We start from the raw sequence: 18,878 nt of genomic DNA, 5'->3' as shown, positions 1-18,878 counted from the left end.
TGGCATACGAGGTATATTTCTCTACTGAAAGTTGACATTTAATACTTAAATAACACTGTAGTTCAGATGACTTCAGGATCTCCTTTTGACTTTGGGCCCGGTTTAAAGATCAAGCATAAAATAAAGTCTCTGATATCCAGCAATTTCACTTTTTTAAAACATGTTGAGAAAGAAAAAAATATACCAGACTAGAAATAGAAAGGCTCAAGAAGCTCTTAGAATTGTTTAGGGGTGAGCAAAGGGAATGTGTAAGGGCTTGCGTCCTGGCAGAGGCAGTGGCCAGTAAGGAGAGGTGGATGAAACGAGAGAAACGTTACAAAGAGCAATAAAGCTGGAGCTCTGAAAGCTGGATGGGAGTGACAGCGGGTGGTTGTAGTACTGGGGTGTGTAACTGGCGTTGCTTGAGGTGACAGCTGGGTATCTGTGGGATATGGTTGCATGGGGACTAGAAATTAGGAGATATAAAGAGTAGAAACAGATTTAAGAGTCATATGGAGGCAACGGTTAAAGCCAGGGAGATGCACGCAGCCTCAGAAGAGGAGAAGCCCATTTGGGGCTGCCCACATGGGAGGGATGGAGAGGGGGTGAGTACAGTCCTCAGGAAGGGCACACAGGTTTATCTCATTAGCGTTGTCTGTTGGAGATTATAAAGTTGTAGTGGACAGAACCCATGTTGTCTGTCATACAGGGATTTCCATTGCATTAAGTGCATGTGTCAACCATGATTTTTAAAACCCTGGTCTTCTTTAATTTTCGGTTCTTTATACAAAAGATAAGTGTATAGATTTTTCAAATTTTTTTATTTATTGAATAATCAGCTGAAAGTTTGTCAGATTTTATGAAAATTTGTCAGATATGATAAAAATCAATTTTTGAGCCTTGCTTTGGACACATTTTTCAGGATCCTTTGAGATTTTCAAAATCCTGTGCATGTCAGTTCGACTTCTGAATTTGATTCTTAGTAGTAAAACATTAATGACATCATTGTCTACAGTTCAGCCCTAAAGAGTAGCGTTAAGGACATGAAGTGCTTTCTAGCCACTTGAATACATTATTCCAGCTCTTAGAATATTCTGAACTACGATCCAGACTGCTATAATTGAGTGATCTGCCTTAGAGCTGTAGGGACCATGAGATTAGCTTTCTTAAGTTTCTGGAGACATCAGTATGCACTTTGCTCAAGAGCATTTTTGTCATGTTTGTGTCAGGGGATAATTTACTTTAAAACCGGAGAACACATTTTGATGATAATCACATTGGGTTAATTCATTTAGAGTTGGTATTTTAATTCTTAAATTTGTAGGCTGTGGCAAAATGAGGTGGTTTTTTTGTCATAAAAAATGCATGGGGAGTAAGAAGTATATTTAATATATGCTTCACTCCACAAAATAACCAATAGTGCATATAGGGTTATCCTGTTTCAGCCTACTGAGGATAGAGATACTTCTGATACTAGAGATAACTTACGTTATCCTCTAGTAATTATCTGCTGCAGACTCCCAGCTTCACACTAAGAAATACCATGCTTTTAGATTCCCTTCACTCTGGGTGCCTGTGGTATTTTATGTAGCTGAAAAGCATCCTAGGCTCCACATGGGTAAAGAGTATTAGAGCTTCTTGATAATGCATTCTTCTACATTAGCTTCACATCATCTTATCATGTATTTGAGAAGAAATACTGCTTTGTCCTTCAGATTTGAGTGCAAATCAAGTAAATAAGAATCTTGCAAATGTTATCAAAGAGATTACAAACATTTGTGCCTATTAAGAGAAATGTTATCTGTACTTATTAATGTTAATCTAACATTCTATTAGTTTCTGCTAAGCTTATTTTTGAAAAATTACTTGATAAGCATTTTCTATTCAGATGACTACCCTTAGCACTTACCTCTGCCCAAGGCCTGGATGAGCTCCACTCCACAGGGGATGGCCTAGTGAAGAGATTGTTTAACAACACTGCTTTCTAAAGCTTAACAGGAAGCAGGAATTGCTCTCTGGGGTGTGGAAAGGAGATTCAGCCCAGATTTAATACATGCTGTTTCAAGATAATGGAAGTAGAATGCAGGAAACAGCCTCATAAGGTTAACTGAAATACCAGTTCTCACAACAAAAATTAAATCACATAAGTGAATTAAAACTGGTAGGACGCTTTGTAAAAGTTCCAGAGAAAGCAGGAGGAGTTGGGTGAGAGTGGGAGGGTGGGGGTGACGGGGAGGAAAACCCGTTATCTGGAATCCTGACAGTTTGAATGACAGCGGCAGGAAAGATGCAGGCCCGTTCCCCAGGGCCACGCCTCACCACTCCGTTTTCTTTGTCCTTTGAAAATGTACTGGTTAGGATCCAGTAATGTTGATTAGATCACTTTGTCAAACGTCAATTTTTAGTTATTCATGTAAATAGTACAGCCAAATAACATGTTTTTCAAACTCTTCATGATAAGCAGATACATTGAATCATCCATTTTCTTAAGCTGATTATTTTCAAGTACTTAATCCCTCTCTTTCTGGTTACATTTTTTAAATTTTAGAATTCTATAGATCAGTTGCCCTATTCATTTGAATACTGCTCCTGAAAATTTTTTTTTAATTTTTTAAAAAGATTTTATTTGAGAGTAAGAGAGAGATCGCGAGCAGGGGGTAGGGGTAGAGAGCAGGAAGCCCCATGCAGGTCTTGATCCTGTGACTCTGGGCTCATGACCTGAGCTGAAGGCAGATCCTTCACTGACTGACTGAGCCACAGGCGCCCCCGAAAGCGTTTTATAAACCACCAAACACTATATGGGTTGTAAATAGTTTTAAATAATATGTCTGCTCCATTCAAGAAACTTTCATATATTTAAAATGTTCTGATAGCCCAATACAAATGCTCTTAAAGTGAAAAACCTGTAGTACATAGTTGTCTTTTGTCAGGAACTCTTTGTAGTTCTTGGAGACACATCGTTGCGCTTCTTGGCATGCTTTTCCCAGGGTGCAGTTGTCCTTTCTGTATCAGCTTTCTCCTCATCCTGGCTCTCTTCTGAGTCTCCAATGGCTTGAGTATCAAATGCTTCCTCAGTCGTGTTTGGAAGAAGGCAGGAGCCTCCCTCACCATCATGTAAGAGCTGCTGTACTTAGGATCCGACTGGATGTTCCTGGGTCGCATCGGGTGGTGAGGGAGAAGGCCTGCACACGTTAGCTCGGACCTGTCGCTGAGCGGGGCTGGAGTGGAGTCCGCTCACCCCGACCACGTGGCTGCTACCCCCGGGGAGGACTAGAAGGACTGCAGCCGCTGTGAAAATAGGGATGGTCTTTCACTTTGATCTCCTAGCTCAGCTGACGCCCAGAAGGGCTGCACATCGAGAACATGACCACTGTGTACCCACGTCCTCGCTTCTTCTGAGAGAGAGCCTGCTCTTTTAGGAAAGTTGAAAACCAGGAATAAGATGAATAAAGTCAGACAAACCACAAATACTTAACGAAGACCTTACTGGCAGCCAGCTTATCTGATCTCCATTACCTTGCTCCCCAGAAGGACATGCCCTGTTAGAAACGGATCTTGTGTTTTAAATATCTCTCAGTAGGTCCAAGCAGTAAGACTGGAAACAAGTGGCATAAGTCTTAAGTTTTATGTGTGTTTCAAACTTGGGTTGATGTTTTTGCTTCTTTTTAAAATATTCAGAGATACACGTGGTCAGCTGCAAATGAGTTTTGTTACAAAATTTACTTGAAACTAGAACTAGGGAAAACTTGTTTCCTGTTTCTACCAACGTGTTTTAACAACTCTTTTCATATTAATGAATGATATTTCCTTTTTCCAGGGAATGGATTCGTAAACTCAAGAGCTTCTCCAAATTTGATTGGAACTACTGGTGCAAATAGTTTAGGCAAAGTTATGCCTACAAAGTCTCCCCCTCCTCCAGGTGGTGGCAATCTTGGAATGAACAGTCGAAAACCAGATCTTCGAGTTGTCATCCCTCCTTCCAGCAAGGGCATGATGCCTCCACTGGTACGTTAAATTTTTCTTCAGCCTCATTCCTCAAAAATACAGCCAGTCTGTGTTTTTCTTCGGAATTTTATGTACTTCCATTGAATCTAGACCCTTTCTTAATATTTCTGTTTTAAGTCAGCATTTGAAGACACGGGTCTATTTTAAATACACAGAAATCAGATTATAGAAAAACAGGATGTAAATATGCTTAGTGGTTATTTAAAATTAAAGTTAAACGAGGAGAGGTTGTAAGGCTTAATTTTAATTGTACCAGGCTGGGATCTTAGCTCAAAGATTCCATCACCAAATTCATAAACCTGACTTAAATATTTCTTCTGTCTCTACTTTGCATACTTTCAGTAATCGATTACACATGCTTTTCTGTAGGAGAAACACTGTATTAGTTGTTAGAAAATTCTACATACTAAAGAGAACCACTGTAGAATAAGGGACAATGCATCAAAACTTGAATGAGTTAGTGTCCACATAGTCTTTGTTCATTCCTTCTCAACTAACCTTCCCATTGAATACTATAGAGAATACAGGTCTCCCCACACTAGCCCTTGGCAATGTCTTCATAGTTCCAGTGTCCTATGCTTTTGAATCCTGTGTTTATGAAGAAGAGGAGAGTATGTTTATCTCCATTCGCTTCTTATAGGAAAAAAAATCAGAATATGTATGCAAGTTTTGAAACCATTCCTTGTACAGCATGGCTTGACTAACATGCAGTGTGATGTGCCAGGCGTTCTCTCTCCAGTGCAGCACCGTTTGGTTTTTTGCTAAGTAAAAGTTGATGCCATCAGGCTTTAGATAATCTACATATGTATAATGCTTTATCGATGCCCAAACATCTTCATATGCCTTGTCACATCTGATTGTCAATTATGCTGTAATCTTGGCTGAGTAGAGATAAGGAAACTGAGGGAGAAGTTAGTACTTGTCCAAGGTAATATAAAAGAGAGCCAGGACCAAAACCTTTTAAGTCAAAAAACAAACAATTTTTCATTTGGAGATGATAGAAAGCTGGAAACTGTGTTGCTCCCAGCCTTAAAGGAAAACGAGTTGGACAAACAAGTTCACAGTTCTCCTTGAGTAGATCATGGTGCTGAGATTTCATGGCAACCAAGTGGCCCAAACTTCAGGGAGAGACAGATAGTGTAAGGGAGAGGACATTCGAGCACTGATTTGTCTGGGTTGGAGTGGGACACAGGTAATGAGAGTTCAGCTCAGATGCCTGGGGAGTTGCTGGAGGCCAAGTGTTCACTGGCAAGACCATGTAAACCCCTAGTGCTCAGACGTAGGGGAAACCCAAGTTCTTTTGGAGGCTTTTTCTTCACGAACCCCACTGGGTGCTAACAGAAGAGATTGGGAACATCCTGAAGAAGTCTCCGCTATGATGTATGGCTGAGAAAGGGGAAGAGCAGCCCCTGTAATAGGGACAAAATGTGCTGCCTGGACCCTTCTCCCCTTTCTGTCTTGTGGACCAGAAGTGTTCATCTGTGAGGGGATGAACGACAGAAAGTGTCACCCTCCAGGCATTGGTGACCTCCCATTGTATCTCGAGAAATGGAAAAGGAAAAACATCTGAAGCCACGGTGGAGGCGCAGGAACAATGTGACCGCCAGGAGCATGGCAGGTGCCCAAGAGGCCCCAGCCCGGGGCGCAGCACCAAGAGGGGAAGGCTTCAGACTGAGAATGGAGCACACACTGGAGAAAAACCGACTTTCTGGCAAACCAGCCCTCACTTCCTGCTGCAGGGATTCGGGGCCCATGGTGGCGGCACCGAGGGTGATGATTGCACCCGTGCGCTCCAACTCAGCCCAATTCCTGACTAAATGAACTCAAACCAAGCACTAAAGACCTGTTGGTCTGTAGGTCAGTAAAGTTAACCCAAACTGCAAAACAAAGAGAAAGAAGGGTGAAAATAAAACAAAAAGCAGAACAAATGTTCCAAGAGTTGTGGACTTCTATCAGGTGCTTTAACATATTTGTCATTGGAATTCCAAAAAGAGGGGAGAGAGAACAGAACAGAAGAAATATTTGAAGAAATAATAACACCAAGTAGGACAAATACACACATATTTCAGATTGCTAAAAGCAAAGGACAACAAGGAGAAAATCTTAAAGGCAGCCAGAGGAAAGAGAAGGAAAAAGAGAATATATACCATACTTCTCTTCAGAAACTAGGCAAGCTACAAAACCGCGGAGTAACCTGCAGTGTTGGAATTCAAAACAAGAAACCCTCAACCTAGAATTCTGTATCCAGCAAAGTTGTCTTTCAGAAATGAATGAGAAATAAAAACTTTCTCAAACAAAAGAATCTGGGGAATTTATTGCTGGGAGATCTGTTCTGCAAGAAATGCTGAAGGAATTCCTTCTGCAAAGGGACTGTGATGCCAGCAAAAACTTGGATCTACACAGAGAAATATAGAACAATGGAAATGAAATGAATGAAGATAAATATAAATAAAACACAATTCATTTTCCCCTACATTTTGTAAACCTTTTATTTTAGATTACAAAGATAGTACAGAAAGTTCTAATGCTTCACACCAGTTTCTCCGATTATTAACATCTTGCATTAGTATAGTACAATAGTACTGTAGTACTACATAGTACTAAAAGGTCAGTATTGATATGTTATTTTTCACAGAACTTTTATACTTTATTCAGATTTCTTTAGTTTTTAAACCACATAGCTTTTGTTCTGGGCCCCCATCCAGGACACCACATTATACTTAGTAGGCTGTTTCTTCAGACTCCTCTTGGCTGTGATAGTTTCTAAGTCTTTCCTTGCTTTAATGACCTTGACAGTTTTGAGAAGTACTAGTAAGGTATTTTGTAGAATGTTCTTCCATTGGGACTTTTTTCCTTACGTTTTACTCATGATTAGACTGGGGTTATGGGTTTCAGGGAGGAAGGCCACAACTCAAGTGTGCCATTTTTATCACCTCATACAAAGGGTACATAGTATCATTATGAGTAATTACTGTTGTTGTCAACATTGGTCACCTTGCTGATGCAGTGTTGCATGGGTTTCTCTGTTGCAAAATTACACTTCTTCCTTTCCGTACTGTCCTCTTTGGAAAGAAGTCCCTGTGGAAGGTCCATACTTAAGGAGTGGGGAATTAGGCTCTACCTCCTTGAGTGCGGAATATCTACATAAGTTATTTGGAGTTCTTCTGAACAGGTGATTTATCTGTTTGCTTTTATTATTTAATGATTTACATTAATACAGACTTATGGATATTTATACTACTAAATTCTGTTAACATATAGTTCTACCAATATTGTTTCATTCTGTTGCTCATATTCCAGCTTTAGCTGTCGAGGACTTTTCGCTTGGTTCCAGTTCCTCTGAAAATACACCCTCATCCTTGTGGGGTTATTTTTGGCAGGGAGGGGATAATGAAGGTTACTTTAAAATTTTTCAGTTACGATGAAGTGTTCGAGGCTCATCTTATATATTTCCTGCCCCAGTCCCAGAATCAGTCATTTCTCTAAGGAACCTGGTTCCTTATTATCGGAGACTGGTATTAGAAACCAGAATCCAGGCATCTTTCTCTTTTTAATTGTTCTAAAAGATCACTACTTTCTAAAGCAAAAATAGTGGGAATGAATTTGGTGCTTATAATACATGTAAAAATAAAGTGTAGGACAACAAAAGACAGGAAGCAAAGTGTAAACACACTGAAGTCCTTACTCTATACCTAATATGATATCTACTTGATGGTAAACTCTAGTTAACTAAAGATGTATGTTATAAAACCTAGTGCAACTGCAGAAAACAATTTAAAAAGAGGTATAAAAAGTCAACAGAGGAGATAAAATGGAATTATAAAAAAGTGCTTGAATAGCCCAAGATATGGGAGAAAACAGAAAAATACAACAAAGAACAGGTGAGACAAATAAATACAGCTAGCCCAACATTGTAGATTTTAATCCAACCATACAAGTAATCACACTGAATTTGGTCGTAAACATTAGTTAAAAGACAAAATGTCAGATTGTTTAAGAAAAGGAAGGTCATGGCGATTCACAGACCTGTACCCCTGGGGATAAAAATACATTATATGTTTATTTAAAAAAAATAAATTAATTGATTTTAAAAAAAGGAAGGTCCTACTATACACAGTCTATAGAAACCCTACTTTAAATATAAAGGCATAGATTAGCAGATAGAGAAAACATACTGTGCAAACATTAACCACAAGAAGGCTAGTGTAGCAATATTAATTTCAGACAATGTGGGCTTCACAATAAGGAATATTATCAAGAATAAACAAGGACTTCACACAGTCCATTTTCTAAAAATAAGTATCTTTAATGTATACACACCTAACAGCCTGCCTTCAAAATTTGTAAGCCAAAAACTGATGGAACTAAAAGGTGAAATAGAAAAATCCACAACTGTAGCTGGAAACTTAAACATTCTTCTCTCAGTAATTGACAGAACAAGCAGGCAGAAAAATCTGTAAGGATCTAGACAACCTGAGCAATACTCAGCCAACCTCACCAGTACTCTAACAGATGTTTATGGGACACTTCACAACAGCAGAACATAACATTTTTCTTAAGGGCCCTTGGAACATTCACCAAGATAGACCATTTCCTGTACCATAAAGTAAACCTCAACAAATATCAAAGAATTAAAATCATACAGATTATATTCTCTGATCATAATGAAATCATAACAGGCAGGAGTCAAGATGGCAGAGAAGTAGCAGGCTGAGACTACTTCAGGTTACGGGAGATCAGCTAGATAGCTTATCTAAAGATTGCAAACACCTACAAATCCAACGGGAGATCGAAGAGAAGAAGAACAGCAATTCTAGAAACAGAAAATCAACCACTTCCTGAAAGGTAGGACTGGCGGAGAAGTGAATCCAAAGGGATGGGAAGATAGACCCCGGGGGGAGGGGCCGGCTCCCGGCAAGCAGCGGAGCAACGGAGCACAAAATCAGGACTTTTAAAAGTCTGTTCCGCTGAGGGACATCGCTCCAGAGGCTTAATCGGGGTGAAGCGCACGCGGGGTCACATAATGAAATCATAACAGAAAGGAAAAATCTTTATATATTGAGAAATTAACACACTTTTGAATAATCCCTGGGTCAAAGAGGAAATCTCAGGAGAAATTATAAAATATGTGTGTGTGTTTGTGTGAGAGAGAGAGAGAGAAACTTAAAGCATTTGATGTTTATATTAGAAAAGAGAAGGTACTAAATCAGTAAACTTTTGTTAAAACTCATAAACTCAAGAAAGAAGAGCAAACTTAACCCAAAGCAATCAAAAGAAAAAATTCAGAAATTAATGAAATTTAAAACAAAAGCAATAGAGAAAAGCAATCAAGCAAAGCCTAGTTTTTTGATTGCTAAACTTCTGGCCAAGCTGACCAAATTAAAAGAGAAAGCACAGGTTATCAATATCAAGAATGAAAGAGGTACTGGCAGAAAGGTGGGCCCCAGTGGACAAAACAGAGAGCCCAGAAAATAGACCTACACAAATATATTCTGTTGTACTTTGACAAAGGCAGTAAAGCAGTTCAGCCAAGAAAGGATAGCTGGTACAACTGACTCTCCTGGAACAGTTCACCATCCATATGCAAAAATAAAACCTCAAAATACAAGATACCTTATGCAAAAATTAACTAAAAACGTATCATAGACTCAAGCATAAAATACAAAACTCTGAAACTTTTAGAAGAAAACTTCGGAAGAAACAATACACCAAAAACATGATCCATAAAGAAAATTCTGATATATTGATGCTATCGAAATAGTTTCACTATCAAAAAGTTTTACTCTGTAAAAGGTCCTACCCAGAGAATAAAAAGACAGCCTACAGATGAGGAGAAACTGTTTGCAAATCACATACCTGGTAGAGGACCTGCTTCTATAATGATACACCTGTACATCTGTTAGGATGGCTAAGATTTAAAAAATAAAAAAATCAGTGGTATTGTGATAGCATTATATGGGGACAGATGGCAGCTACACTTGTGAGCACAGCATACTGTATGGAGTTGGGGAACTGCTGTGTTGTACACCTGAAAAAATGTAACATCATGTGTCAGCTCTACTCGGCCCCCTGGTTGGCTCAGTCGGTTAAGTGTCCAGCTCTTGATTTCAGCTCAGGTTTTGATATCAGAGTCGCGAGTTCAAGGCCCGCTGAGGCCTACTTAACAACAAAACAAAAACCCAGCATTCTAAAATGCCAAGTTCTGACAAGGATACAGAGCAACAAGAACCCTCGTATATTCATGCTTAGAATGCAAAGTCACACACCACTTGGGAAAACAGATCAGCAATGTCTTACAAAGTTAAATATATACTTGTCATACAACCCAAGAGTCCTCTCCTAGAGAATTTACACAAGTGAACTGAGAACTGTGCTTACAAAAATCTGTATTTTTCACAGTTGCCAAAAACTGAGAACAACCTAGATGTCCTTCCAACAGAAGAGTGGATGGATATACACACGGTGGTACATCCAGACAAAGGAGTACTGCTCAGCAATAAAAAGGGACAAGCCACTTATTCACAGCAGTATAGATGATCTTAAATGAGTTTTGCTAAGTGAAAGAAGCTGGATCCAAAAGACCATAGCATGTGATTCCATTTCTATTTCATTCTGCAAAATGCAAAACAGATCAGTGGTTGCCAGGGATGGAGAGAGGAGTTGACTGCAAAGGGTATTTGAGGTAAATTTTTGAGGCGATGGTACTATTCTGTGATCCTGTGCTGGTGGATGTACATATGAGTCCATGCTTCTGTTAAAACTCATAAAACTGTACAAAGAGTGGTTTTACTATATGCAGTTAAAAATCAACCAGGATTCCAGGGGAACTGCAGATGGAATACAGACTGTGACTCATGAATATGACTGTAGTACAAGTCTGTGACAGGATGATCCGGAAGGGGATGGGGAAGGAGCTCTCAGTAACTTTGGAAATGGTTTTAACTCTAGATAAAGAAAACAAAAAAATTAGGAAGTCGTTGCGCTCAAGATGGTACATTTGTTAGACAACACTAAAACAGTGAATACATTATAGATAAAGCCGGGTTTTTCATTGTTGGGCGGGGGGGAAACTTACAAATGAGCAAGGTGGTTGGGGGTTGGGGAAGGAAGGCTACAGTGAACACTGTTTCTGGGCTATTGTTGGAAGTTTCAGTATGAACTTACTTTCTTAACATATATAGATAGAGAAATATAAATGTATATACACGTGAATAGTATACCTCATATATTTCCTAGCTCTACCGACAGACCCTTCAGATAATGACGCCTGATAACTGAACACACCTAGTACTCAGATCTTCGTTTCTAAACATTCTCCAATAAAAGGAATCAGGACTCCTTGGAGAAATGATTGATTATAGAGTGGGGGCAATGAAAATACAGGATGAGTCGGAGGTGCCAGAGGATAAGGAAGTGCAGGTGAAATGCTTACAGGAACCAGCCTTTCCGAAGAGCTCCAGTGGCCCAAACTAGAACAATTTAAGCAACGAAATAAGTAACAATAGTATTGGATTAGTACCCAGGGAATAAAAATACCAAGTCTGTTATTGATAAAAATGATCAAAAAAACAGCTCTTCCTTAGAGAAGAGTTCTAATTATTACATGTTGAAAGAATGAGAGAAATAGCAAATCATCACTGTCATTACTACAGTACAGAGATCATGGCCAGGCAGGGTCAGTGGATGCTAAAATGAGTGAGCAAAAGTTTAAGGAGAAACAGGCTGTTTGCATAGCCTCAAAATGTCTCTCCCCAAATAAGGGACAAAGGGAACAATAGTAATTTTGCAGTGGGGAGTCCTGGAAGACGTGACTTTCACCAGCAGTCGAGTTAACATCACCAATAATGGAATGCCATACCTTCTGGTATGTGCTAAGAGGGTCACATCACCTCTTTGGTACTCTTCCAAAAATCCATGCTCTCTATCCAAGAAAATTTAAGACCCAAATTATGGGATGTTCCATGAGATATCCACCCAGTACTCTTCAGTTTTTAAGGTCCTACAAAATAAGGAAAGATGGAGGGAGCAGTCACAGACCAGAGGAGACTAATGGTATGTGACCGGTAAGGGCATGTGGGATGCAGCATCCAGTCCTGGAGTAGAAAAAGGACATCGGTGAAAGATGGGTGAAATCCAGGTGAAGTCCTGTAGCCTCAGTTATTGCTGTGTTCCTCTGTCAGTTTGACAGTTGTCTCATGTATCTTTGAGAGGCAAACCCGGGTGGGCTGGTGCTGGGTGTGTGCTGTGATCCTGCGCGGTCTTCGCAGCCGCTCTCTACGGGTAAAATTATCGAAGGATACCAAGTTAAAGATACACACAGGTGTAACAGGTAACCCCGAAAAGAAAAACATGTGGGCATTCAGGGTAGTCATTTGGCTCACCTTTTAGGAACAGGATGTCGAACACCTGCCCCTGTCTTTCAGCGAGACTACAGAAAGTTTCATTTAAGGCTCAGTCAACTGCAGAAGGTAAGGGCAGACCTTCATGGAAGCCTTCAGCAGCTGGTCAGGGCTATCTCTGTCTGGTCTTTCTTTCAGAGATCATGAAGCAGCTCTTAGAAGACTCAGAATTTGCCATATAAACTGTTTTACACCCTTGGCCTGGCAGGTGCAAGTGGAAACCACACAGCACTTACCTGCGGTATTTCCACGCGGGTCCTGCAGTTGGAGGCCTGAAGATCTGTGTAACTCCGCCGCTGAAGGGCCTCTCGCCCACATTTGAGACAGCAGTTGTAGGCCGGGTGATTGTTTTTCAGAGTCGGCAACCAGCCTGCCTGTGTTACCCTTTGTTTGCAGGTTGGCTGGCTTTCGGATCCGGGTCTCCTCCATCACTGATGCTTACAAAGACTTCCATAGATTGACGGAGAAACTTGACTCCTTCAAGTAAAATAAGAAAACACTAGCTAGCAGATTATTTCTAGCCTGCTAGTATTTTCTAAATGCTTAAGAGAAGAGCAAATACGTGTCCTTCATCTCTTTTCTGGACGTGATTTATCAGTTCAGTTCTCTTCCATTCTCATTAGCTTCATACATGTTACTATTTTTCCACAGCGAAATTATACACACGAAAGCTGTATTTGCATCTAAATCTGTGTTATCCAAGACTGTTATGAACTGCTGTTGGAGTTCTTGTTTCGTAACACTATGCTAGCTGCGGTGGGAAATAAGAAAACAAAATAATTCCTGCCGACCAAAAAGCACACCTCTAGAAGATAAATAATGGACGTGTTTGACGAGGTGGGCTAGGGATGTGAGGACGAAGTACTGTCAGGGTTTCAAGTATAAACCGGTGTCATGATGAGGAGCTCCATTTAAACACAGTCGCAGTAGCCCTGCGGTGTGTGGGTGAGGCCGACACAGGAGCAGACGAAGCCAGGGAGCGGGGGCAGCTTTAAAGCCCGGCCTTCAAGGATCTGAAGAATCTTTCTTCTGAAATCAGCTACTAGTGGAGATACGATAAATAATTTATATTTGTATTCATTGCGTATATTTAATCATCTCTTTAGAGTTCCAAGCAACTGCTAGTGTCCGAATAACATGTTTTTCTAAAGAAATATTTTATTTTTGAGTATCAACAGTCTTAGTAACTCTCGTATCCCTCTCATGTGCTGAGTGCAGTCGGAGGAAGAGGAATTGGAGTTGGTGAGTGTGCGTTTCTGCTTGAAGGGAGTTGCAAAAGATCTGGAAAGTACTAATTCTCTTAAGTGTTTATATCTAACCAGTGTTCCCTTTGTTACACAGTTTTTCTTGCTGTTATTAAACACTATCCTAGCACTTTTAATAACTGAACCATTCTGGTACTACAGAGTCCATCCCGTTTTTCTGCTTATAGTTGTATATCTTTACCCATTTTGTTTGTTGGAGGGAACATTGGAACAGAGCCTTTAAAAACAGTAGCCGTCAATGATCACAAGACACTTGCTAAAGATTTTTTTTAAGGAAAGATATAAAATACCTTATATAGTTCCCCAAATTATTAACATATTTTTAGAAAATGACTTCACCCTCAAAGTTCCTCGGATTGTAACACATGGTCTTGTGTTATTTCTCTTTCTTTCAAAAAGATTACATCATTTTTGGTGAGGTCACTTTTTTCAGAGTTGGAATTATTTCATACTGCATGAGATGATCTGAACCATAAGGGGGGGTTCCCTGTTTGCTAAAAGGAATGTCTGTAATTTAATATACACAAATTTATCTTTTTCTATCAGGACATACTCTGTTGTTAAAAGTAGCTATTATCTTTTTTCTGAAACAAATGATTTCTATTGGCTTCTCTTTTAGAAAATAAGTTTGACTAAAAATAACTTTCATTTTATCTCTTCTTTGGGAACTAAAACCCAAAATTCACAGAAATCATATAAATTCAGTCAGTTGCTAATTAGTGACTTTAAGGGAGAAAAACTTGAAAATGTTTAGTTTGTAGCATGGACAAGGGTTCAGATTGCATGAGAGCATGGGGGGAAGGCATCTGTTGGTTTTATTTATATTTTATTATTACATATATATGCATGCTGGTGTGTTTTGCACAGTTTGTGTCTTTTTAGATAAGGTTGTCTGTGCTCTGTCCTTAAACTGAGAGATCATTCTTTAACTTCGTGATCACTCACAGTTTTAGATGTGGTTTTGTATTCAGTAAACTATACTAGTCTGCCATCAATTGTGGTGTTGGATTATATCATGTGCAGATTTAGACTTTCTTCTGGAGAAATACTTTACTTAATGATACGGTAATAATTAGAAAATGGAAGTTTATAATTCAAGATAAAATGATTTGTCTTCGACTGTTTACCCTTAGGAAGTTAGTTGTCACAAGTGTTTCCTTTCAATTCTGTAGCAGTATGTTGCCCTCTAGTGGTCCCACAAGTCTCTTACTCAGAAAAATCAATGCCCTTGAGATTCGGAGCTTTGATGCATACGGCCAATATCTTGGCCTTCGCTATTGTACACACACACACACACACACCACCTCTTCTTGAGGTCATGCCCGGAGATTGCCATAGAGTTGAAGCCCTAGCATAGATAGAATTAGGCCAAACTGGGTCATGCTGTGTTCTTTCACCTACTGTCTGACTCTTTGAGTTTCCAGACTAAGTCCAAAGTGTATCTCTACCTCAAAAACTCATTAAAATTATTAAGGATGCTGAGATGAACGTGTATTCCCACTTACCATACATTGACTTCCACTCACTTGAAATTCACTCCCCAGTTACAGAATCTCAAAGATAAATTTCTAAATTTTTGAAAACCACAAGGTGAAGAAATCAAAAATGTTTGTGGTTAAGAAACAAAAACCTAACCAAAACTATGAACAGTTCGTATTCTTTAAAACTTAAGCTGATTCAGACTCTAAAACTTAAATCAGTTTTGAATGCAGAGCTTTGTGGTCAGAACCAAAATATAGCCCCGATGTTAACATTTAGAAAGTAACTCAGATTGGTTTGAACTGTCACGTATTACCCTGGGGGGCTCTGACCCAAAAGCGGGGAGGAACAGGTGCCTCGGAGCCACCCCCGAAAACTCTCATGGTGAGAGCCGGGCTGCCAAGATGTCTTGAGAAGCCTTGCTGTTCTAGACAACTTCGCTTCGTGGTAGCTCCAGGGGTCTTACCTGTGGATCTGAAGTTACGTAGAAATGTGGGCCGGAGGGTTTCTTAGGAGAGTCGTTTAAGGATACTATCTTACATTTGGGTGGTACTCGAGTCACCGGAGCACTTCCACCTCTTGGCTCATTAGAGCTTCCCAGTAGTGCCCAAGGCCGGCAGCACAAAGATCACTGTCTTCCCTACTGTGCAAACGGAGAGGTTCAGAAAAGTGAAATGATCCCCCCTCCCCAAGCTTAGGAAGTCGGGAATTGGGGACAAAAATGTAGGTGATGTCTCTATATGTGAAAGCCCTGGGCTAGTTGTGCTCTGGCCTTCTTGGGTGCTGAACCCATGGATCATGGAGTCTGTTCTCTTTCTCTGATCCTGCTTTTGGAGCATTCCCGGAAGCCCCTGTCGTGAGAAAGTGCTGTCACCCCCGAAACGTAGAGGAAGGGCCATGTCAGGCTGACTGGATTATTCAGTAGTGGGTTTTTTCAGTTCACTCCGGGTCCAGATAGGATCCGGTGTAGATGGAGTCGGTCAGCGAGCATTAGTGTTGCTCCATTTGCCGTCTCACGGGAAGCGCGCTAGTCGCAAGCTCTCCGCGCAAAGCCTCTCCTTTCAGAAGTCTCGGGAGCCTGTGCGGGGATGCGTACTGGAATCTGCTGCCAAGGAATAGGTCACTTTGGGGGCTGGTGACAGGGGGTAGGCTGAGCATGGGGGGCGGTGGGGCACAAGGGGGTGCAGGGGCTGTGGGGGCACGGGGGGGGGTGTGGGTGTAGCAACTGTGGGAGCGCAGGGCAGGGAAACTGGAAGCGAACTGTACTTCAGGAGGCCAGAACCTCACAGCACACTAACACGGGATGCTGCAGATGCGGGTGGTTTCGGACCCTAAACTTCCTTACGCTCTCCGGATACAAAAGACGTTTGGCTCTCCTCAGGGCTCCAAAACCTAGATGTTTGATTTGGGGCAGCCTGGCGGTATTTTCGTGCCAGCAAGTCCTTATTTATGGTAACACGTCAAAGCATTCTCACCCATAGTGCAAGTTTCTGTTTTAAGGATATATCCTTGCCACCAATAAACACTATGAAAGACAAGGGAAAACGAATAATTAATGTAAAACTATGTCCCTTGAAATTAAATATTTAGTTGTTCCCATTGGTATTTTTAAGGTTTTTTTTCACATCATCACTGCTTTAAGACCTAATGACGTTCACATCATAAAACTGTGAAAAATGTCACTTTTAAATTAAATGTTATTTTTAAAATACTAAGGCTGAATATAAATACTCAAATAATGACCCTTTTTTCTACTCTCTCACAGAATACCCAAAGGATAAGCAGTTCTCAAGCCACTCAGCCTCTCGCTACCCCAGTTGTGTCTGTGACCACCCCGAGCTTGCCTCCGCAGGGACTCGTGTACTCAGCCATGCCGACCGCCTACAACACTGGTAAGCCCGCTCTCTTGCCTTCTGTGGCTCTTCTTTGTTTGGTGATCACCATGTGCTTTTGTGATTTTTTTTTTTACAAGTATATTGATTGAAATCAATTATCTCCACTTATTTAGAGTCACATGTGGGCGTATTAAAAGACAAAGGTTAGCTTTGAAAAACGTACAAAAAAATACATTGTGGGATGATTTCCCGGTGTCCGCTTTTAGTTACCCTGACAAAGAAACAGAGAGCTGTTCCCAGAATCCCGGCCTGTGACCAGAGAGGACGAGAGCGCTGCTTGGCATTTTCTCTGGCACGTCTCACTACAGTCCTCCAGGCTGGCAGGTGTTGACCTGCTGGGGGGAGCACGGCCTCCGCCTGGACTCGGGACTCCGGAAAGGGACACGTGCGTGGCTGCGCCGGGCAGCTGGTGTTTTCCTCTGTGTAACTGCCTTTTTTAGTTTCTGTCCTTTGTGCCTCAGGAGCAAAACCAGGACGTTTCTTGTTTCTCCTCAGAGCCAGTCAGTCATTCCTCCCTTCTGAGAGGAGCTTCTCACTCATTTATGTTTATTTAGACGTTTCATCTTAAAACACCTATTGCGGGGGTCTGTAAGGCGAAGTCAGCACTGCTGAGTGATCGGAGAGGTGCCCTGGGGCACGCAGGCTGTCCGCAGAGGCCCGACACGCGGCAGGTGTCTTCCAGATCAGCCGTTCTGGGGAGAGGCAGAAGGTGCGGGGGTGTGGTTTCGCCTTCTCACCCGCTGAGCCAAACACCTGATGCTTCAAAGGAAGAAGGAAAGAAGGAAATAGTTAAGCGATACCTTGTCAGCTTTCAGACTGCGGTGCCGGGCATTCATCCTTTCAGGATTCTTATAAGCAGACTGTAATAAAAACCGTCTAATTTTAGACTTCAGAGTAAATGCTTTAGCACGGTGCTTTCACACTGCTGTCTGACGCTCCCTGCGGCCATTGATATATTTGCTTGTCATTTTAATGCCGTGTAGTTCATTTAAAACAGAATTTGAAAAGGTTTTGTTGAAAAAAGAAAGCCGCTTAGGAGAATGTCCACTACCTTTTCTAACAATCAATATAAAAAAAATGTCGAAACCTATTAAGTGCAAATCTAGAGTGAAGCAAGAGATAACACGTTCATAGAAATTCTCTGTCCTGGCGGTGATCGCCAGCTGTAGGCGCGCCCGGATGCCAGGGACAGAGCTTTTGTCCCAGGTTCGTGCCAGCTCAGGATACAGGCCGGAGCTGAGGTCCTAAGCGGCTGAGGTTAGCAGTTTCTGCTCTGAGACCTGAGAACGTGAGGAAAGAGGGGGTACACACGACCTGAAAGGTTCAGAAGAGCTCCAGTGGGGAACGTGGGACTGGAACTGGTTCGGAGCAAGAGCAGTTTCTTGAGCTTTCGTGACGGGTTTTCCAGGATATGTCCATGTGCCACTGTGCGTGCTTAAGAAATGCTATTGGATTAGCAAGAACTTGTTTTTTAAAAATCCAGAAAGAATTACCAAAACATAAAAACAGAGTCCGATTCTCTCAAAACCATCAATCACTTGGCCTCAGTCTCATTCCTTCTTTTAACTGTGACTTAGTCTCTGTGCTCATTTTCGGAGCATGTGTGCAGCTTAATCTTAAAAAACATTATTTTTACTCTGTCTCGTTGCCCTTTTTAAACACGTCCACTTTCATCTTTCTGTAGTATGGCATCTGCCTTTCTGTGCAGAGTCAGACTCATGCCAAATGGTCAGGAAAGGGATGAAGATAGGAGCAACATTTCCAAAAGTACAAGTTTTTATGTGGAAGAACCCCGGGTGCTTCGTCATGCCCCTCATAAGGTCACTCCGCAGCCCTGCTCGTGTACCCATTCAGCA

The 18,878-nt window shown here is 41.2% G+C and overlaps 1 protein-coding gene across 11 annotated transcripts in view; it reads left to right on the top strand.

The window, feature by feature from the left end:
* The window catches only part of MEF2A (myocyte enhancer factor 2A), a 155,760-nt gene that overhangs the window by 132,122 nt on the left and 4,760 nt on the right, over positions 1 to 18,878 (top strand). For 6 of the 11 annotated variants that reach the window (XM_032836016.1, XM_032836015.1, XM_032836017.1 and 3 more), the window contains 3 exons: positions 3,797 to 3,984; positions 13,602 to 13,625; positions 16,893 to 17,019. In XM_032836016.1, the coding sequence (XP_032691907.1) occupies positions 3,797 to 3,984; positions 13,602 to 13,625; positions 16,893 to 17,019 (339 nt within the window). The remainder of the gene's footprint in view (positions 1 to 3,796; positions 3,985 to 13,601; positions 13,626 to 16,892; positions 17,020 to 18,878) is intronic. The other 5 variants (XM_032836020.1, XM_032836021.1, XM_032836022.1 and 2 more) reach the window with 3 other exon arrangements.

Source organism: Lontra canadensis, unplaced genomic scaffold (genome assembly GCF_010015895.1).
Source record: "Lontra canadensis isolate GAN:19392208 unplaced genomic scaffold, GSC_riverotter_1.0 scaffold89, whole genome shotgun sequence".
In the NCBI taxonomy this organism is placed as follows: domain Eukaryota; kingdom Metazoa; phylum Chordata; class Mammalia; order Carnivora; family Mustelidae; genus Lontra; species Lontra canadensis.
This window is presented reverse-complemented; position numbering and strand designations above follow the sequence as displayed.